The sequence below is a fragment of the Castanea sativa genome, chromosome 4 (genome assembly GCF_040712315.1).
Source record: "Castanea sativa cultivar Marrone di Chiusa Pesio chromosome 4, ASM4071231v1".
Lineage (NCBI taxonomy): Eukaryota > Viridiplantae > Streptophyta > Magnoliopsida > Fagales > Fagaceae > Castanea > Castanea sativa.
Window position 1 is genome coordinate 25,856,234 of NC_134016.1, and position 22,904 is coordinate 25,879,137.

The window sequence follows — 22,904 nt, forward strand, 5'->3', positions numbered from 1 at the left end:
CTCTCATCTGTGATCCAATCCCCTAAACTGTTTTTGACCAAAGCAATGTGATTTCTCTTTCTTCTAGCTAGAGCAGATATGTGGTAAAAGGAGGTGTTGCAGTCTCCTTGAATCATCCAGTTAATTCTGGATTTTAAAGCCCACAGATCTTACTCCTGGTCCAAAATTTTCCCCAGCTCTACATGGAGACTTTTCTCCAACTCAATAAGAGAAGCACTTGGCCTATTTGACAAAGCTTGTTGGGCCCCATATAGTCTTGCAAGAACTCTTTTCTTCTTAGCATGAATATTCCCAAAGTTATTTTTATTCCACAAGGCAGGATCTTTGGAGAATGCATCAATGGAATCGACCAAGTTCCTATTCTGACTCCAAGCGTTAGAAACGACCTTCGAAAATGACCGATCAGATAACCAAAAACTCTGGAAGCAGAAGGGTAGACTAAGTCTAACTACTTGGGGTGGGAAGGCTTTCATGAGGACAGGACAGTGATCAGAATGGCATCTAGGAAGATGGGTAACCTTAGCATCCGGGTACAAGACACACCAACTAGGATTCATGAAGAAACAATCAATCCTTTCAAGAATGAGGTCATTTATATCTCTTTTGTTTGTCCAGGTATATCTTAGACCAAAGAACCCCATATCAATCATGTTGCACCTATCCAAGCACTCTTTAAATAATAGGGAACGGTTGAGACTCACACCTCTCCCCCTAAATTTATCCCCTTCTATCAGAGGCTCATTAAAATCCCCTACCATGATCTAGGGCTTATTGTGTAACTCAGCTACTTTGACAGATTATTCCATAAGATTTGCCTCTCCTCAGTTCTAGGACTAGCATAAATTGCTGAAAATAACCAAGCAGAATCAGAGGAGCGTACCTTGACTTCCACATGAATTTCCTGCTATGTTTTGGCAAGAGCTTGAACTTCCACTTTATCAGAGTTCCACAATAACCAAAGTCCACCGGCGTAACCAATAGTCTCAATGTGAATAGCATCGTCAAAAGGGAGTCTATTAGTGATTGCTCTAGCTCTTTCACCACCTAATTTAGTTTCCATTACCACAAAAATGGTCGGTTCATGTATGATTTGGAATGGAATAGACATCAGCAGAGGGGATTAACTCCACTTCCATCCTCAGACTCCATATTGTCTTCTCCATCAGCTTCTTCAACTGGTCGGACCCATGGCTGAGTTTGAGGCGAAATATGAGGACTCCCATCCTTGCTTCCCAAGCTACAAAGCATAGGTTGAACATCAAGGTTGGCTTGCACACTTGGCTCAAATTGATGCAGTGGCGAATCCCCATGGTTGAGGTGGAGATGGGATGCAATTTGAGCATTTTCCAACCAATGGGTCTCTCGGCTGGGTCCGTTTTGCACATCATCAAGGACGAGTTGAAATGTGGAATCATCAACATGGGAATTGCTCTTACCAGGGCCTCTATCTTCCCCTCATTCAGGCTGATGGTCCACCTCGGCATCAGCATATGCCGTGAACTTAAAGGGTGCACTGGAAAGAGAGTTGGTTCCATGATTGAGATTGGAGGCAAGTTGGGAAGGAGATGTACTTGAAAGAAGGACAGCAACACTCTTAGGGCTAGGTGATACTAATCTACTCCGGGCAATGACTTTCTTGCCCTTTACAGAGTCCCTCAAGTTCGACCTCTGGGCCTGGGCAGCCTAAGGCAACAGTTTCAAGCCACCTAAATTGCTCTGAGGCCCATTTAGAGTATGTTGGCCCATCATGGAAGGAAACACGGCCTCTTGTGGTCCAGATAAGTTTTTGGGTGACCCAGTATTTTGCTTGGTCGCGTGGCAGGGTCCCTCAAGGGAGTTTGAGCGTGTCAACCTCCAGCCAGCACCTAGAGTAGCCTCAGGAGGATTAGTACCTTTTTTGTCGCCTTGTAGCCATTTCTTTTCCTAGACACTACCATCCAAGGTCCATACAACCCCTCCTCATCCGTGCCACTTTCTTTTGTCACAATGCAATCGGTGTCAGTACTACCAGCCTCATGCACATTACGTGAGCTCACCTCCAATACTTCCTCCGTCGATTCTACCGACTCTACAACCTTCCTACCTTTCCGAATAATGAACGGGCAATCATCCTTCTGATGCCCAACATGACCATAGGAGAAGTATAAGCTTTGGATGCCCTCATACATGACTGGCTGTTCGAAATGTCCAATGACAATGGTGGTGGTTAGTGGCTTATTTGTGTCAATTTGGATACATAATCTCGTATACTTGCCCCAAGCTTCCATGGTTGTATGTGTATCAATCCTCAACACCCTTCCAATCACCTCACCAATCTGTCTAAGCACATTCTTTTCATATAGCTCAATGGGCAGCTCATTTAACCTCACCCATACCGCAACCGATGCGACATTTGCCATGGAAGGTTTAAAAAATGGCTCCCAAGGCCTCAACGAGAGGAAATGATCACCAATGAACAAAGGACCCCTCTATAAAACTGAATCCAAATCTTCCTTAGTGTAAAAACGGATCAAAAAGAACCCGTACCTAAGATCAACACAATCCATTCTATTTAAAGGTTTCCACAGCTGGTTGAGTTTTGTTTAAATGTAGTTAAAACCCATTGTTCTACCCACAAGCTTGATGAAAATGGCTTTGGACCAAGGCTCCCTAATCCGGATTTTTGTCTCCCGGTTTAGCTTGATTGGAACTCTACCATCTCGAGATTCCCCTTCAGTCTCGTCATCATCCGATTCAATCTCGGCATCCATGGAGTTCGAGAAGTCAAAGCCCTGAGCAAAAGCCCCCGATATCTAACCCACAAGCTTATCCTTGAAGGAGGCTTTTGAACCATTCTAGGGACTCTGGGCACCTAGTGAGAAAGTGTCCTCGCCTGAGCCATCACTGAAGTTTGCATGGTGGCCGTCCTTAACTTTTTTATTACTGCGTGATAACTCTACTTCCTCCTCTCTAGAGAGCACTCGAGCTTTCGTCATTTTTTTTTTCTCTCTATGATGGTTGGTTCTTGGACTATTCGCATGAGTATTTCTCTTTCAAAGCAAGCCAAACTTACTAGTAGATTAGCTTGGAGAGAGAGAGAGAGAGAGAGACATACGATAGAGCTGTGTAGAGTGAGAAGTAAGGAGATACCTCAAATATGTGTGGTGAAGGTGCTTGGAGGGTAGGTGAGACGCATTAAAGAATTCGGGCAAAATGGTTACTATGTTGACAAGCACATTTTCATGCCTATTTTTTCTCCAAATTGAAGAGATCAATTTTTGGTAAGCTTGAGGATAAAATGCTTGGATCCCACCAAAAATCATCCATCTTTTCTCTCCTTGCCAAACAACACCAAATCATCATTTCTCTCCCTTCTTTTCTATCATCCATATTTCATCTCCAATCAAACACGCCCTTAAGGAATCACTGCTAAACATTGTCTCACTCCACATGCCCACAGGATGACAAACTTGCTACCTATTGTAAGAGAATGGGTAAGTACACTTTTTTCCCACTACTTAATCAGGTAGTAAATGGTAATTATGATTGATGCATCACTTTCACATGCCCATCAATGCAACTTACATAAGCATCAATCATTGCAGCCCACCTCTACGTGGAGTCGAACATGACATAGCAATCAACTATTTAAAAATACAGCCACGCTATCAACATATCATATCTAGTAAATACGTGACAGTTGGGCAAATTAGGGACCAAACTAAATCCATTTTGAAGAATGTTAAATAGGAAAAATGACTTCAATTAGTAGTTGAGTTAGAGAAGGAAATCAGAAGCTTAGCCTTTGTTCCCTCAACATCAATAACCTGGTTGGTCCCTCAAATATTCTTGATTCACACCATGTTCAGCAACCACCCGCAGTGTGTTGGTTTGGTTAAAGACTAAAATTTCGTTCTCAAAAAATAGTTGCTTACAAAAGCACCATGTTCAGTCCTTATCAAATGACCCCCTTTCACATTTGATGGGACCATGTCTTATTTGAGATAGAAAAAACTTAGGTGCTCCGGGGCAATGCTCCCTCCTCTCACATGAAGGGTGGGCTCCACGTGTGGGTCCGGCCATGGGGCCACCCCTCATGTGAGAGGGGGAAGTATTGCTCCCAGAGCATGTAAAAATTACCCATTTGAGACAGTCCAGTTTCGCACACCATATCATATGCAAGGGAGAGGAGAATGCCTCTTTCAGGAGTGGACTGATAAAGGGTAAAAGGCATTTTCATTTTCTGCTGCTTCTTCCTCTTTGTTCCTTTTTTTTTTAATTATAAACTCAAAATCTAGAAACCATGCTATGCAATCTTTGAAAGGTATGATGCTCTACCCAATATATTTCCTTTGTATAAACAGAAGGGCCCAATGTACACCATCAAAATCACATTAAAAACCTTTCATCTGTTTCTAGATCCTGAAAAAATTTCAACCCTAGCCTGAATCTGTAACCAAAATCAGTCAATTTACATGGCTGATAAATCCCGGATGTAGTCATTCCACATCTCAGTTGCAATGGAGTCTCGCAGCCGTGAAGAAATTTCTAGTTGCTCGGTTTCAATACCTATGTCCAGAGCTTGGGTGTCAATATGCATCACAGGCTGTTCCACCTCTATAGGGGGCAATGGTTCCTCAATTTGTAGTACAGCAGTATCTTCATCATAAGTTCTAAAAATCCAATCATCTGGTTTCTCCCTACGAATGTAATTGTGTATCGCACATGCTGCCACAACCAACTTCACCTGTGTTTGTAATGGGTATGGAGGAGCAGACATCAATATAGGGAATCGTGCCTTCAAAGCGCCATATATGCGATCACTGGCATTTCGTAACAATGAGTGTCGTTGATTAAATAGCTCTCTGGCATCTTGTGGATGATAGCCACTAGGATATTCCTTTAAGTAATAGGGAACACCATGATATGGGGCAATGAAACCTGGCATATTTGCATACTTGTTGTCTACAAGGTAGTACTTTCCTGCATCATCAAAATTTCATATACAGTAGTCAAAGTAAGAACTTCAAGGAGTTCAGACAGTATAATACATTTCTTGAAAAAACAATTAAAAAAATGATACCAAATATGTACTAGCAGATCCTTTCCCAATGCTAATTTAGAAAAATCATAAATGCCAGTTTAACTGGATGTAAAAACGTCTGAGTAAGCATGACTTTCCAAATATGCAGAATACCTTCAGGGACTGGCAGCTTGCTTCGCCTTGTGAGTGCTGAATTCAGGACTTGCAAATCTGATGCTGAGCCTTCCCAGCCAGCTAGAACATAATGGAACTTGAGATCAAATGAAAAAGCTGCTAGAACATTTTGTGAAAGCATGCCATTCTTGTTGCGGAAAGGTCCTTGCTCATCTACACCTACCATCACCGGAATATGGATACCATCAACTGCTCCCACACAATCCTAGCAGAAAAGAATTAAAAATGAGTAATAATTACCAAGAAATGAGACCTCGATCTAATTTAATTACCCGGGTACCTGAAAGTATGGATAGAATCTTGGATCTTCCATGATCTCAGGTGGAACATCAGACCCTGGAGGCTGAAAAAAATCTAATGAAATCGCCATAATCGCAGTCAAAACATTATTGAAATGGCGACTGATGGTTTCTCCTGAATATCGGAATAACTCTTGGACAGCTCGTGTCCTTAGATTATGGCCAACTATGAACATGAAAATGGCTAATTGCTCCTCAATCTTTATTCGATTTGTGTGACGTAGCAAGCCTTTTGCTTGCAAAATATCACACAGCTTGTAAAACACATGCTTATCCATGCGAAAATTTTCCAAACAACGTTCATTTTGACCATTAAGTACTTCATCTACAAATTTTGCACCATTAGACGCCACACTATGAGTCAGTTCTTTTGGAATGTAATTCCCAGGGGCTCCATCCTTTTCATCATCAGAGCTCTCCATGGCAAAACCAACCTGTGCACCCAACAATATTAAGCAAAATTGCATATTTAAAAGAGAACAAATAGAAAAAGATGAGACTAATTATATTGGAGAAAAGGAAATGCAAAAGTACTTCATCTAACTTGTAAAAAAGGTAAAAGGCAGATCAAACAAATGGCAAACCCATTATGTGAAGATGTAAACCCATTCTGTGAATACACTGGAGAATACATCAAAGTGATCAAAAACTCAACACTAATCCTGCTACAATGGATAACCACAAAGATTCTCCTTAAGAACATCCAATATTGGCGCTACAACATATCCTGCCACCTTGACCTCACATCAAAAGATAATAGCATCTTTTAATAAGAATTACTGCACCTCCAAAGCCCTGTGCAGTGTGACAATAAGTCCTTTTCATGATTTGAATCCTATACAGTTATGCTTCTCATAAATAAAATAAAAAGGCCTCCATTACGCAGTTATAAGAGGCTAAGACAGATTTCACAAAGTGCGCCATTTTGCAGCCTCAAGTAAGCTAACATAGATTAGATCCATTAATGATAACTGCTACTCTAAAAGATACCATTCTATTCTCCACAATCTAGTAATTTTAGGTGCAGAAATTTATGACTAAGTCACCAAAACAGGTCACAACCCTAGTACAGAGGAAGTGGACATTCTCCAAATCCAAATGTTCACCTTCAAAGATTTGGGCCCCGTTTGGTACGCGAGTTCAAACACATGTTTTCAGTTTTTAAACAACATTACACATATTTCCACACACTTTTTCACCCACACATATTTCCAAAAAAAACTAAAAACTGTTGTTTAAACACACATACCAAACGAGCCCTTGGAATGCCTTATTCCATGATAACCAACCAGAAGTTTTCTCACCCTCAAAAGCGTTCTACCAATAAGCCTCCAAGGCTTCCAAGAATACGTGACCTATAAGTTATGTCAGACCAAGACCAATCAAAACCAGAAAACTGAAGAATAACAAACAGAGTCAGTCCCCTCAAGCATCTCTGTCACTCAGACAAATCATATCATGCAAAACAACTTTCAGTTCATAGGGTTGCAGCTAATATCATAAAACCAATCTTGCTCACCACTTCTTCTAGCTACAAGTTTTAACATCTCTGTACTTAAAAAAATAAAAAAAATTAACGTCTCTGCAATCATATGACAAGCAATGAGGATTATCTGCATTCAAACTGCTTGACTAACACAAGCACTGGGGATGGGATCTTGAATACCCCTAATATGGCCAGAAAAGGCTTGGCAAAAACCATCAACTAAGCTGATTGGTCTGCACTCCCTAGAAAAATAAATTACCAACTTTAAAATAATGAGATCCAAGAATTCAGATTTTGAACTTAGTGCAGTTATCTCATCTGTAGCACCCCACAAGTTCATTTCAGGCCTCATCACACTAATTAAATTACTCATAATCTTACAAAATATGTTTTGTTATACATTGATTTCCCAGTAGGTTACAAATCATCCACTCTTTACACATGATTCTAAAATACGTATCCCACATGTTTTTGCTTCTTTAAAAAAATGCACCAACAAAAATATTTATATATTCCCATACTTGAACTGATAATCATAATCATAATCTTTTTTCTTTTTTCTTTTTTTTCTTTTTTTTTCTTTTTTTTTTACATATGCAGCCAATGGGGGTTGAATCCACAACCTCACCGTACATCCCATTCTTATGAGGGGAGGTAGTGCATTTGAGATAGAGCTCATTGGGAAACTTGAACTAACTATAATAAACACAAGGAACCAACTAAGAGGAAAGGGGCATGGAGAAAAAAGGAACAAACTGGCTATTGAGAAAAACTACAGAGCTTCCATCCACCTTCAAAAAACATTATCCAATAGATGGTCATCTACAACCATCTTATGGTGTTTTGGAGTTTCTCCAAATTAGATGGCAAGCTAATCTTTTACTTGGAAATCACTTTTTTTTTTTTTAAATCCAAAGACATCATCATGGATTTTTTTTTATAGTGATAATAAGGGATTTCATTAAGAGTGAAAAGTAGAAGATGTATAGATACTTTCTATTGTTATGAAGAGTAGAGAAGGAAGGGAAAAAACAGGAGAGATGATTATTTCCTGTACAGGTCTGCTATTTTTAATCATCCCAAAATTAAAGGAAAATAGGACAGAATGCCTTACAAAGATAATTCAACAATCTTATCACTCTAATTTATTAATAACAATTCAATACGAGGACACAATAGTGATTTAACACAAGCTGCTTTATTTTTCTCCACTTTTCTTTCCCTCATAACAAGCACTTACAATGGAAAATATAATGTTCCTTTCACCGATCCTCCAAACATTTTCTTTTCTCTCGCTTTTCTATCCTCCCTACCAAATAAAGCCTAAGGAAAGCTCTAAAAGAAGAGCTGCCTAAAAGTGACAATCGAAGACTCAAATGATCCATAAAATCAATCAACGAATTACAAGAAAACTCTTTAGTCATGGTGCACCACTCAAATAAAGAACATAAACTAAGAAAAGGGTACTAAAATGATGCAAATTATATATATAGTAAGGGAATGAATAAACTATTTCTTTTTGTGTGTATTTTTTGGTTTCCCTTTTATTAATCTCTTCCATTAAATTGTACCATACAATGAATTAGTCCAAAAATTTGACACCTAGGAAATGCTCACGCAGGATGCCTCACTAACACCTTCATTTTAATGCAGGAATTAGATGTTCATGAAAAGGAAGGAGATACAAACATGAATATATATTTCAACAGGTAAAAAGCCTCATCATTTGAAATCAAAATAACTAAACAATCAAAATTTTCAACTCCAAAGAGGTCTAAAAGCAAGCATGATCTTCATAAATTGGATGCTTTCAACAAATAGGAAGATGCATCATCAAAATATAAACTATCCACTCCCCCCACAAAAAAAAAAAAAATAATAAAATAACATCAGAATAATAATAATAATAATAGGAATATCACTTTGTGAGTGCTACTTAATTTCAGGTACAAGTTATATTTTATGCAGCTTCTTTAATAGAATTGGGTAATAAAGAACTGAAGTTGATGCACCAGCTACAAAACCATTGTCAAAATAATGACATCAGATCATGTTAGTTGTAGTGATGTTATAGCCAAATCCTGTCTAAACCATATCTGGGCAACCCAACTAAAAAATCCATTAAATTCTACATGTTCGGATGTTTCTTTGTTTCTAGGCAATGACAGGTTTAAAGGTTAATGCGCTGAAGAGTGAGATGGTTTCCATTGGGGAGGTTCCTAATGTCCAAGTCTTGGCAGAGATTCTGGGATGCCGGATTGGGTCTTTGCCTATGACTTATCTTGGTATGCCATTGGGGGCGTCCCATAAGTCCCCTATTGTTTGAAATCCTATCTTGGAGAAAATTGAGCGTAAGTTGGCCGGTTGGAAGAAGTTGTATTTGTCTAAAGGTAGAAGACTAACGTTGCTTAAAAGCACATTACCTAGTCTTCCCACTTATTATTTATCTCTTTTTACCATCCCTACGCATGTGGCCAATGAAATTGAGAGGTTGCAAAGGGATTTCTTGTGGGGGGACTCCAAGACACATTTGGTGGGATGGGACAAGGTGTGTGCACCTTTGAAACATGGTGGGTTAGGAGTTAGGAAATTAACTACTTTTAATAAAGCCTTACTAGGGAAGTGGTTATGGCAGTTTGGAATTGAGGAGAAAAGGCTGTGGAGAAGGGTTGTAGCTCTCAAGTTTGGGGAAGAATGGGGGGGATGGACTACCAAGCTTGGTAGAGGGGTACATGGGTGTGGCTTGTGGAGAAGTATCCGTATCGGGTGGGAGGAATTTAGCAAAAATATTCGCTTTGTGGTAGGGGTGGGAGATAGAGTTAAGCTTTGGACAGATCAATGGTGTGGGGACACTCCACTTCAATTGTCCTTTCCGAGTGTGTATGGGATTGCATCCAATAAAGAGGCATCGGTGGCCTCTTCTCTTGAACGGTTCGAGATAGAGGAACGGAGAAGTTGGAATGTTCTTTTTATTCGGAGACCAAATGATTGGGAAATGGGTGGTGTGGATGAATTCCTCCGTACTTTGGGTTCAAATCTTCCTCACACTAAGAATGGAGATCGTATGCGATGGAAACTGACAAAGAATGGGGATTTTGATACCCGTTCGTTTTACAACAAGTTGAGAAGCCCCTTGCCCATTATTTTTCCTTAGAAAGGCATTTGGAAGGTTAAGGCTCCTCAGCGTATTTCCTTCTTTGTGTGAACTGCTGTATGGGATAGAATCCTTACAGGTGACAATTTGAGGGGTAGAGGGATGGCTTTTGTTGACTGGTGTATCATGTGCCGTTATAATGGGGAGACGGTGGGTCATTTGTTATTTCATTGTGGTAAGGCTCATCGGTTGTGGAGTTTGGTGTTTAGATCTTTTGGGATTTCTTGGGTCTTGCCAAGATTGGTTGCGGATATCCTTTTTGGTTGGTGGAATTGGCCTGGAAAGCATGTGTTTAGCATTTGGAATTTAGCTCCATTATGCTTGATGTAGTGTCTTTGGAGGGAGAGAAATAGGAGGACGTTTGAGGACATAGAAAGTTCGGATGACCAGCTATTGGCTTCTTTCAGTGGCTCTCTATTTGACTGGTCTAGGGCTTGGAGACTCACCTCTAGTGACTCTCTCCCTATGTTTCTTAGCTCTCTCTTGTGTAATTAGTATCTTTTCCTTTCTTTTTTTCTTTTTTCTTTTTCTTTCCCTTTGTACTTTTCTCTCTGTCTTATGTTTTCTGCATAAGGTAGTGTTCTTGAATATATATCTTTATTACTTATCAAAAAAAAAAAAACTATATGCAGATAATTAACAAGCCATGTCCATCATGAAAGAAACAAAAGAATAGAAGGAAACAGGAAATACTTATATAAAAATACAAAAGAAATGGATTCAAGAGTTGAATAAACGTCCTAAATCCAGGATAAATTGGGGGCCGGTGGCTCTCTAATTATTTTATCCTTAAAAAAGTGTATTTTATCCTATGCTCTTCTATGAGCTGCTTTTAGATTATCACACAATTAAAAGTACTTTGCAAGAAACTATTGCAAGTTGAGTGCATACATGCACATGCACACTCAATGTGTATGGCTAGCTCACTAGGGGGAGTGGGGGATTGATTGAGAGAGCAATTCATTTTCTAGTTTTTATTGATGTTGGTACCGAATGTTGGATTGTTGGATTGTTAAGAAGCAGCATACACATAAAATGAGTGTAGCTGAAATGAGAATGTTAAAATGAAAAAGTGGAAATACATGAAAGATAGGATTCAAAATAAGGAAATCCGCTTAAAGTTAGGGGTAGCCCCTATTAATGAAAAGATGAGGGAGAGTTGCTTAAGATGGTTTGGTCATGTTCAAAGCAAAGTGATTAATGCACTGGCAAAAAAGAGTGAGTTGGTCCAAAATGAGATAACAAAAAAAAGTAGAGGAATACCTAAAATAACATTACTAGAAGTAATAAATGGACATGTCAATTAAAGAAATAACGGAGAGCATGACTTCAAATCGACTAGAATGGAGAAAAAGAACACATGTGGTCAATCCTAACTAATCTATTGAGGATCCATAGCTGACCCCAAAATTTTGGGACTAAATTTCAAAAGGCTCTTAGTAGTCAATAGTTACAAGGTCTTTGAGACCTAACATCCCTGAACAGTTCAACATAATTAAGTCCTGATATTTAATATCAATCTACAGACAAGTTCAATGTTAGTCTCTTGATCAATTGTACCTCCATTTTAGCAGATAACATTATACTAAAGAGGAAAAATAGCCTTCTATATTTTTCCCATACGATAATGATCAACAAATAAAGAAAAAATCTTGTAATAACAACAAAAAGAAGGTTAGATTGCTTCAGGACTTTCCATTGTTCTATAACCACATAATTTCCAATGGTGCAGTCTAGAGTCCTGAGTGTTTCAAAAGGAAGGGCAGAGCTATTGCTTAAAATATCGAACTACATTCTTCTTTCTCCATTTCAACAAAGTTGATGACTAAGAACTAACTCATTCCTAGTTTGCAGTCAAGAAAAGGAACCTATCAATAACAAAATTATTTTCTGAAGAATCATCAACATTTCAATACCCCTAACTCTAGCCTCTTAAATCAAAATTGTGACAGACCAGCGGCAAAAGAGCCTACTTGCTTTAACAAAAATATGAGAACACAACAATAAGATGCTCCTCTCCAATTGGAAGGTTCAAAGACAAATATAATGGACGAACAACCCTAATTTACACTTTTACTTTATTTATTTATTTATTTATCTAAGGAACATATCAGAAGCGTTGCCATCACAAAAAACAATGTAACCCAGAAAACACACCCCAGCTCTATTGGACCAAGGCTATAATAAGGTTTGCCAAAATCAACTTTCGCAATATGTGCTGCAAGAAAAAGTGTTCAAAACAGTAAGATCCCAAGAATAATCCAAGAGCAAGCTGGCACATCCTGGTATTTCCAACAAAGACACACAGGGTTCAAATTTCCACTCCCCCATTGTCACTAACAAATTATAAAAATTAATGAACATATTCCCTATCAGGGCCTCATATGTATGTAGACACGATCATAATCTTGCATTGAAAAACACAATTTCAAGCACCCAACAAGAATGTGAATAAAATGTAGCAATCAAATTGGCAGACAAAGAAGAAGCAAAACACATTATAATATCTACTAAATTCTCTCTCTTTTTTGACAAGGATAATATCTACCAAATTCTTTCTAAACCGTATAGAAAAAGAAAAAACCAAAGGAAATATAACATTTACAATGAACCCCACAAACAAGAACTCATTATGAAATCATTATATCATCAATATTTTGTTCTCAAAGAACAAAAAAAAAAGTACTCGATTTGGTACCCGAGAAAAACGGTTTCATAAGCCGCATTTTGGACTCTCACAGTACAGCACTTCAGCCATTACTGTTCTTTCAGGGTCCCAAATAACAAAGAAAATAATCAAGAATCAAACAATCAAAAAAAACCCAATTCCCTTTTTTCCCACATTTTTATAGGAAAAACCAAACCAAAAAAAAAAAAACCTTAAACCCATACCTGAAAAAACAGAAGACAAAACAGTGTCTGAGGATTCACTCACTCCCTCCCTCCCTCCCTCCCTCTACCGCTTGAGGCGTTGAAGTGAAATTTGTTGTTCTGAGAAACCGAGGCAGATGAGAAGAGAGGGGATAGTGAAGAATTTAAAGCAAATGAGAATAGGGTTTTAGCTTTTTAGGGGATCAGTGAGAGAGAGAGAGAGAGAGAGAGAGAGAGAGTCAGAGGCAGTTGTTAAAATGAGTAAGAATTTGTAACGTCTCCTCTGTGACTCTGAATGTAGACAGAGATAGACTCAAAGAGAGAGTGGGATTCTCTTTTCTTTTTTTTCCCTTCTCAATTCAATCACAACTCTCACAATGAAAAAAAAAGTCTCTACTCTCTCAAGTGTGGAGGGTTTTTCATTTTTCCTCTCTGGCTAAAAACTCTCTATTGGTGGTTTATTTGGTAAGTGAGTGACTGCCTGCCAGTGAGGATTTGGGTTCTTTTCTTTGGATTGAAACAGAAAAAAAAAAATATATATAGGTATGGGCCCATTTTCCCACACACACCCTAAAAAAAAAAACCCAATTTTGTATGCAGTGTGACTAAATAAATATAACCAAATTTGTGTTTTTTTTTTTTAATAGATTAGTCTTAGGGCAATACCATCAAGTCATTAACCATAAAGAAGAGGTAATATACAAGGTAAAAAAGGCATAAAAAAAATATATGAAATCACCATAGAAAATAAGAAAAAATGGTATATAATATGGCTATAAAACTAGACATGAGTAAAATTTACGATGGGTTGAATCAAGAAGGGTGATTCCTAAAAACTGTGATGAGAATGATGGGCTTTGACGAAATATGGATAGATCGGATTATGGATTGTGTTACTTTATTCTTATTCATGGAGAAAGTAAGAGTTATATCACATCTAGTAGGGGTCTTCGTCAAGGAAATCATTTATTATCTTACCTTTTACTCTTATGTGCAAAAGAACTGTCCACTCTATTCAATCACTCCAAGCAAAATGGGGAAATTAAGGAACAAGATGCACCATGAAAGCCCCTATAATAAGACCCTTTTTTGGTGTTGATGACTCACTAGTTTTCAATATAGCAAATTTTGAAGAATTCCAAAGATTAATAAAAAAAATTAAAAGAATTTTAAAGAGGTGTCTAGGCAAAAGGTAAAAAGGAATACCCATTCCTTTTACTCTAACTAAAACATCCATAAAATAAAGGTTATCAATTTCATACCATACAGGCTAGTACAACTAAAACACATTGTGCTGGTCACTAAAGTGGCACAGTGATCTCCCTTGAAACATCCTGGTTCAAATACTGAAGCATTGATTTCAACCTTTTTGGACGAAAAAAGCATTTCAAATTGGTACAATCTTCTTTTGAAAATTGATTAAAAGTCAGATCAATCTCGGCCATTGGCGGCCACTGCTCTTAATCAGGTTCTGTAAGCAACATCAACACTACTCCACAACCGCTACATAGCTTGACCATTTGATCACTTTTTATGCCTATACTTTTCCAAGAATTTAAGTGCTGCTCTGAATATAATCAAAATACTTTCCCAAATAGTCCATTGGTATTGTATTAGGTAGAGAAGTTTTGGAGAGGCGGCAAAAGGGTGTGGAGAAGAAAGAGTGAAATTAGAGTATTTAGGGTTTGGTGAAGCGGTTATGATGATGGATGGTTATGATTAAGTGTTAAATTTGGGTAGGTTTGCGTGTATTAAATACTATGTTTTGAAATGGAACCTTATTAAAAAAAAAAACTTTGATTAAAACATTAAACGAATGTTTTTTCCAATTTTTTCTTGGTTACATGTTGGTTCGTAAATCTTTCGTATTTTTAAGAAATAGAATGAAATTTAAAATAATCGACACTAAGTTGGTTATTTTAATTCTTTTTTGGTTCAAGACTAACTTATATTGTAGTATATAATCTTCACTACAAATCATAAATTCATACAATCCCGAAATAGTACACCGAAATTGAACAATACCAAAATATTTCATTCCCCTAATCAAATCAAAATAGTCTTCGGTATAGTATTGACTTCCTTGTAATAAACCTCACTTTTTTTTTTAATTTTATTAACGAAAACTCTTTTTTCTTTCTTCAACGAACTCACAAGTAGGTCGACAAATTTTTGCTTTGCTATATTACTCAAAAATATGATAAGTATTGTGGCAAAAGCTAAATGATTTTCCTAGCATTTATTATTAGCTCTAAAGTCCCAAGATCTCTCTCACTCTCTCTCAACGACCTTTCTCTCATCATGTGTTAGGGTGAGACTTGATCCCCTTTCAAGACAACAACATGATAATTTTAGAAACAAAAAGCTCAATCCACAATCTTGAGGATTTTTCAAGACTAAGATCATGGGTGGTTTTACAATAAAAAGGACAAAGATTTGAACAATACCAAGCTTCAAAACCAAAAGGAAGAAAGAGATGAAGAAAATGAAGAAGATGAGGACGAAGATCACACATTTGAAAATGAGGACTAGGAGAATTGAGATTTGCAAGATAGAGATGAAGATGAGAAAGTAAAAGGAACGATATTAGCACAAGGAGAGGTGCCCCCACAACATCCAAATATGTTGTCTCGACCTTATTGCCATGGAGATTGTGTCAAGGATGATGATGGTGGGTTAGGGCTATGTAGGTTTCTATGGGTTTTTTTCTTTCTTAGGGTGTAGGGGGCTATGTCTTGGTGTAGTTATGCTGTTGTGGGGTTGATTAGGGTTGAAAATAGTAATATTTAAATAAAATAGAGAAACAAATAAAGAGTTTGTTGCAATGCATATTCAAAAATGTTGGTAGATAAAATGGAAAAGTGACTTTTGAGAAAAAAATTTGCTAGAACTTTGTAAAGCCCATTATGAATGGTCTTAAGCATATTGTATAGATAGTTACGCTTAGAGTAAGAGTGTGTAAGTCACCCAAAACATGGCCATGACAATATGCTATAAGCATTGTGGGCTAGTGTAGGATAGTAATCATCACTCTGTTTAAAGGTCCAAGAATTGACGTTTAACCCCTCAAACAAAGTCCAAACCAAAATTTCTAAATTTTGAGTTGAGGTACAAGGATTAGAAGGTATTAGAGCATCCACAATGAATGTGGCAAATGGCAAATGGAGCCCTTCTTTGCAATTTTTTTTACAATTCAGCCCAAAGTTCCAGCTCCATTGAATGTTGTATTTTGCAACAATTGTAAAAAAATATACAATTGAGCTACAGTACCATCTTAAATGTAAGATGGTACTGTAGCTCATGGGATAAAAAAAATATATTTTTTAATTCTCTCTCTCTCCACTTTTACCCCGAAAATTTCTCTCTCCTTATCATTTTTTCTCTTCTTTTCTTTCTCTTCCTTCTCTCTTTCTCATCTGCTCTCTCACTGTTCAGACTCAAGAACCCCGTGGGTTTGCTCAACGGTGGAAGCGCATGGCTCCGATGGGTTGGCGGATGGCTCCGATGGTTTGAATCGGAGCTCCAATCGGCGTGGTATAACTTTTTGTTGTGGGTTTTAGGTCTGATTTTTGGAGGTGTAGGTTTTTGTTGTGGGTTTCGGGTATGAATCGGAGCTCCAGATCGGCGTGTGGGTTTTTGTTGTGGGTTTCTGGTATGATTTTTGGAGGTGTGGGTTTTTGTTGTGGATTTCTGGTATGAATCGAAGCTCCAGATCGGCGTGTGGGTTTTTGTTGTGGGTTTCTGGTATAAATCGGAGCTCCAGATCGGCGTGGGTTTCTTTGGAGGTGGTGGGTTTTTTTTTTTTTTTTTTTTTTTTTTTTTTTTTTTTTTTTTTTTATATTTTAAGTTTCGCCGATTGGATGATGGAGGAGTTGTGTGGAGGAGGACTCTGGAAGGTTGGTGTTGTGGTGGCTGTGCCATTGATCGGCGTGATGTTTTTTTTTTTTTTTTTTAGCTTCGCCGACCTGGGTTGATATGAATGATGGAGGAGGAGTGGAAGATCGGCGTTTGTGATGGCTGTGCCGTTGATCGGGGTGATTTTTTTTTTTTTCAAGTTTCGCCGATCTGTAGCTGTATGGAGGTGTAGCTGTATGGAGGAGTCTAAAAGAGAAGAGGGGAAAAGTTCAGTGGGGATAGATTTGAGAAAAAAAAAAAGGAAAAAAATATTTTATTGTAAAGATATATTATTTTAATGTGTAGAATAGAAAAATAAAAGTTTTGATGTTGGGGTATTGGAAAATGGTATGGTATAATTGATAAAGTAGTTTTTTAGATGGTAAAATATGATAGAATTAGGAAAAATGAATGTGGATGGTCTTAAGCACCACTATTTCCTAATTTAGAGATCAGCCTCCACTATTGTCATTTATTCAATTCAATTAAAATCCTAATAAAGCTTATTAGAATGCCATTGACTAGACGCATATTTTGAAAAACTCTATTATACAATTGTGAAATTGTGAAAAATGCATGGAAAAATAAATTAAAAACACTAAGGATAAACTACTTAAAGTAAAAAGCATACACATTTATGATAAATGAAATATTTGCAGTTGACTCTTTTTTGGCTGAGTATGCAGCACATGCGAAGTCAAAAACCTAATCAGATGGTTAATTTCATAGTTAATGAACTTAAATCCATGTATGCACCCATGCAACATGAATCCAACTAAAATTCCTATATACCTTCGTAGTTATTAGACCCATTGTAGTTCAAAAGCAAGTGGAGTGTGATATCGATATAAGTTGTTATCCTTTAGGGAACCATCATCCTTTTAGGTAGTATTTTTAGTTGTGGTGGGTGATAAGTGTGACTATTCTTAAAGAGGAACCTAGTTTGTAATCTAGAGTGTTGCTTGAGTGGTCTTCACAAGGCAGTTTACAAGTCTTGGTAGGGTCTCTAGGTTTAAGGCAGTAGGCATCCTATACGGTTTCAGTCATGAAGTATATATGATGTCGTACACATGAGATTTAGCCCTAGATGCCAGTTATCTACCATACCCATAACGAGTCAAAATACACCTATGTTCTTAGGAGAGTCAACAAATTTAGTAAGCTTGCCCATAATGGTAGGGCAACAAGAAGTATCACCTAAGGAAGAAGAAAAGAGAAAACTAAGAAATGCATATGAGACTTATAGAAGGACAGAATGGATGCTTTAGGAGCACTTAGGATTCAAATGTAGTGGATAGGAGGGTTATATATATATTAGAGTTGAAAGGGAGAAGGAAATTAGATTTAAGTGGAAATGAAATATTAAAGAGGAAAAGAACATTCGTGAATCATATATAACCTTATTGATAGACTACCAAGAAGAAATTAGTAATCTTCCAATGTTCGGATCTAATATAATTAAAAAGGATAGTTGTTGGCTTGGAGCCTTGAGTAGTGAGTCAGTTGAAAATTAACGGGAAACCTAAAATAGCAATTATAATTACCCATGCAGGAAACAAAAGGACGCTACAGTTAGAAGTGATAGTGACCATGCACAATAGTTAGATCCACATTGCCTTAATCAAGGATATACAAAGTTGACTATGTGACTTGGAGGTTAAAATCTCTCTAGTTTTCTCTTCCTTCACTCACGACCAAGAACAAATTAGGGAGTTATAGATAAGGCTCACTTGGCAAGCCCATGATTGAGTTAGGCTCACACGGTCCTAGACCGAACCCCTTGAGGTTTCGAAACCAGTCCATGAACTCCAGGTTTAGATTCAATATAATATAATGTCCAATAATAGACCAAACTAGTGTCCAAAATTGTTTATGCAATGGTCAGCTTTAATCACCGTTTAGACCAAAGAAGTTCATACCGTACACTACCAATCGGTACTTATCATGTTAATCTTAGGAATTGGTACAGAAACACCTTCAAAATGTACCGCTCAAGATACCGATCTATATAAAACCATATCAAACATATTTGTGGATTTTGGAAATTTCGGTCGGAAAAAGAAAATCAGTTGATACAAAAACAACGAAACGAACAACCCACCCAAGTCGCTACAAGTGGGCACCTCATCTGCAGTTTGCCTTCTTCTACTTCTACTTCTTCTTGCTTTTTTTGTTTTATCAGTCATTTTTCTTCTTTGCTTTACTTTTATTTACTTCTTTTACCATTTTGCTTTGTTTTGTTTTATGTGTATCTCTTAATTTGTGTGCCTTCCCATGTAACTGAAGAGTAGATAGTCAGTACTAACTACCACCTGTCTATTAAACATATTCCCAAAGAGTTTTATTTTAGCCTTTTTTTATTAAGGCCGAATTATGGTCACGGCAAATTATATGGAAAGTTGAATATAAACTATTTTCAACATCATATTTGTTATTGGGTGAGTTTGGTTCAGGTTTTTGAAATTGAGTTTTTTTTTAAAAGTGGAGTTTTTAAAAAATGCGGTATGAAATTGGACTTTTTGTAAAAATTGATTGTTGGGTAAAAACTGTTAAAAAGTGTTTTTTTAAAAAGTTGAGTGTTGCTGATTCTATTATATGGAGCTATAATAGGAATGGGTATTTTTCTGTGAAGTCAGCTTATATGGTGGCAAGGAGGATACAAGGGGTGGATAAGGCAGAATCATCAAATAATAGTGCAAGAAAGAAGATCTGGCAAGTGTTGTGGAATCTGAAAATTCCCAATAAAATTAAAGTATTCAGTTGGAGGGCTTGTACTGATATTTTACCCACAAGAGTTAATCTGGTCCGGAGGAGAGTAATATCGGAAGCCAAATGTCCATTATGCTTAAGGGAGGCGGAGAGTACAATCCATGCAATTTGGGGGTGTGCTGCAGTGCAAGATATTTGGGCAGGTAGTTGTCGAAAATTGCAGAAGAGGTGTGTAGCTTCCACTGATGTGCTGCAACTTATGGAATATTTAATTGATAAGTTAATGACTGAGGAAGTGGAGCTGTTCTAGATTCAAGCCTGGCTTATATGGAATCAGAGAAACCGAGTGGTTTTTGGTGGAAATCTGATGGACCCGAGGCACTTGAAGAGAGCAGATGAGTACCTGACGAGTATAAATCGGCACAAATGCAGCTGACTGTGATGCAGCCAGAACAGAATTACAGTGTGATCTGGAAGCCCCCACCATCTTCTGTATATAAATTAAACTTCGATGCAGCTATTTTCTCCGACCTGGACAGAACTGGTGTAGGAGCAATTATTCGAGACGAGCATGGTCAGGTTATGGCGGCAATGACAGCAAGTGGGCCACCGGTGCGCTCTAGTATGGAAGCAGAATTATTGGCATGTTGAAGATCATTGGAATTTGCTGTAGATGCTGGATTCAACAAGCTGATTATAGAGGGAGACAATGTAAATGTTATGCAAGCCATTTCATCGACAAAGATAGATTGTTCTTTGCTAGGCTATGTGGTGGATGATATTCGCCATTTGGTTTATTGTTTGGAGTGGGCTAGCTTTAGTACTACTAGGAGGGATGGGAATAAGGTTGCACATGTTCTTGCTCAGCATGCTAGGAATTCTATAGATAATGATGTATATTGGATGGAGGATTCTCCTCCTCCGGCTGTGGAGGCCTTGGCTTACGATGTTTTGCTTTTATGAGTTTATGAATGAATGACCCCTTTCAAAAAAAAAAAAAAAGTTGAGTGTTTGGCTAGCACTTATAAAAGTGGTGGTTTTAATAGTAAATTATTAAAAAGGACAATGTAAATATAAAGGAGTTTATTTCATATTTAAATCAACTACTTCATAATACTTAAATCAATTTTTCTCTTTCCAAAAAAATTTAATTTTTTCTCACCAATATTAGCTAATAATAACCTACCACTTAAAATTTATTGTGAAAGTATTGTGAAAATATTATGATAATTGATACTGATTTTAATTTGAACGTACTATTACAATTATTTTTTTCTCTTTCTAAAAAAATTATTTTTTTCTCACCAATATTAGCTAATAATAACCTCCCACTTAAGATTTATTGTGAAAGTATTATGAAAATATTGTGATAATTGATATTTATTTTAATTTGAACTAACTATTAAAATTTTTTTTCTCTTTTTAAAAAAATTATTTTTTTCTCACCAATATTAGCTAATAATAACTTACCACTTAAGATTTATTGTGAAAGTATTGTGAAAATATTGTGATAATATTTCTTTCTTTTTTTCATCTTTTTTTTTTCCTCCACACACGTACCATATTTCCTTATTTTTTCCTTTTTTTTCCCTCTTTATTTCTCCTCCACACATGTACCCTTAGTCTTTTCTCTTCTTCTTTTTTTTTCCCCCCTTCTTTCCTCTTTGTTTCCTTGCCACTTCCTCCAATCTCCAAAACATTCCACAGAGCTCTTCCTCTTTCTTTTTTCCTTTTTTTCTCCTTTCCCCCTTTTCTCTTAGCACTTTGTCTGTAACACCCACGCACTTCTTCACCTTGATCTTCTCTATTATTTTTTTCTCTCTCTAAATTCAACCACTCACAAATAGGAAGATTCAGATCGGGAAGATTCAGATCAGGAAGATTCACCTAAGGTAATTTCTCTTAATTTCACCAAAAATCTTTAATACCTCTCTCTCTTCGTAACCCCAAAACTAAATGGGAATTGAAGTCAAATTGATGCAGATTCAGCCATGTCGGCAGATTCAGATTGGGTTGTTGAGAGTGAGATTGGCAGTGGAGGTTCCGGCATATTATAGCTATTATTTTCTGTGTTTGTCTTTTCAGTTTTCAGTGTATTTTGTGGTTAGTGAGATGAGGGTAATTTGGGTCATTCCTTGTATTTCCAATGGAAATATTGATCAAAAGCGCTTTTGCATTTGCAAAAGCTCAAGAAACCTGTTCACACGTTTTGGATGAATTCTTCACTTTTCAAAACGTAGCTTTTTTGAGAAAACACGTTTTGAAACATTACCAAACGCCTGATTTATTTTTTTGGTTTCAAAAAGCGCTCTTTGCCGTTAGAATATATCTCACCAGCCATCCAACAGGAGGTGTTTCTAGCACCCAAAAAAAAAACCAAATGATTTGATTATAAAATCATCAATTAAAAGTCTAAAATAAAATTTGCAAACCATAGTCTCCAATCAAAATCAAAATTCATGTTGAACCAAGTTAATTCAACTAAATATGCATAAGATCTTAAAGATATACTTAAATTTATTGGCCCTTTAAATTTTAATTATGGCATGGAGGATTGACTAGGGTTTTCAATGGTGTTTCAAGATGAATTTAGGAACTTTTTTAAAGAGAGAAATCATGGATTTTTTAAAGATAAATGGATAGTTGTTTTTTTTTTGGGGGTCAAAAATGAGGGTTTGTATCAAGTGTTAGGGTGTGGGCAATTTTTGATTTTTTGAGGTCAATATTGATAATTTAGTAGTAGTAACAGGTTGACAAGTATGAGATTTATTGTGTCTCTTTAGTGGAGCAAAAAAGTTAAAAGGCCACCAAAAGATATATTAAAATTAATTGTCCTTTATTAACAAGTGATGTAAGAACACATATTAAAGTGCATTTAATATTTCAATAAATGATGCTTTTATAAATTTTCCAGAAAATAAGAAATAAATTCAAATTGTACACACATACCAATAAAATTACAGAAAACAATGATGAATTTGTGTGTACAAAGTAATAAATTATTTTTAAAAAACAATAATTATTGACCAATGTATTTTTTTTCTTTGAAAAAAGTGCATTACAACACATAAATAAATTTTTACTAATCAATAACTTATATAATGCACAAGAAAGTTTTGCAATACATGAATTTTTTCACTTTTTTTTTAATATGAAATTTGATAGTTGTCATAATTAATAATAATTTTTATTTAAATATAGAATATATTTAAATTTAATTAAAAATATATATAATATGATAATGATGTGTAAAAGTGTAATGCCTCCAAAACATATGTTGTAAAATATTGTGAG

At 36.7% G+C, this 22,904-nt stretch overlaps 2 protein-coding genes across 2 annotated transcripts; one reads left to right on the forward strand and one right to left on the reverse strand.

Annotated features, from left to right (window-relative positions):
• Window positions 1–4,300: 4,300 nt before the first annotated feature.
• Window positions 4,301–13,488, reverse strand: LOC142630852 (uncharacterized). Its single transcript, XM_075804906.1, has 4 exons — window positions 13,029–13,488; window positions 5,478–5,930; window positions 5,177–5,402; window positions 4,301–4,962 (listed from the first exon to the last, which is right to left on the reverse strand). The coding sequence occupies exons 2-4, from the start codon at window positions 5,916–5,918 to the stop codon at window positions 4,451–4,453; spliced, it is 1,179 nt and encodes a 392-aa protein (XP_075661021.1). The 5' UTR covers window positions 5,919–5,930; window positions 13,029–13,488; the 3' UTR covers window positions 4,301–4,450.
• A 6,548-nt stretch (window positions 13,489–20,036) lies between these two features.
• On the forward strand, window positions 20,037–20,573 carry LOC142632637 (uncharacterized). The gene is made up of 2 exons (XM_075807008.1): window positions 20,037–20,232; window positions 20,284–20,573. The coding sequence occupies exons 1-2, from the start codon at window positions 20,037–20,039 to the stop codon at window positions 20,571–20,573; spliced, it is 486 nt and encodes a 161-aa protein (XP_075663123.1).
• Window positions 20,574–22,904: the final 2,331 nt, after the last annotated feature.

Excerpts from the sequence above, each read along its gene's own strand:
- LOC142632637 (XM_075807008.1), top strand. The coding sequence starts at position 20,037 with ATGCAGCTGACTGTGATGCAGCCAGAACAGAATTACAGTGTGATCTGG. Across the intron at positions 20,233-20,283 it reads TGGGCCACCGGTGCGCTCTA|ATGCTGGATTCAACAAGCTG; the intron begins GTATGGAAGCAG and ends AATTTGCTGTAG.
- LOC142630852 (XM_075804906.1), bottom strand. The coding sequence starts at position 5,918 with ATGGAGAGCTCTGATGATGAAAAGGATGGAGCCCCTGGGAATTACATT. Across the intron at positions 5,403-5,477 it reads GATTCTATCCATACTTTCAG|GATTGTGTGGGAGCAGTTGA; the intron begins GTACCCGGGTAA and ends CTTTTCTGCTAG. Across the intron at positions 4,963-5,176 it reads CAAGCTGCCAGTCCCTGAAG|GAAAGTACTACCTTGTAGAC; the intron begins GTATTCTGCATA and ends TTGATGATGCAG.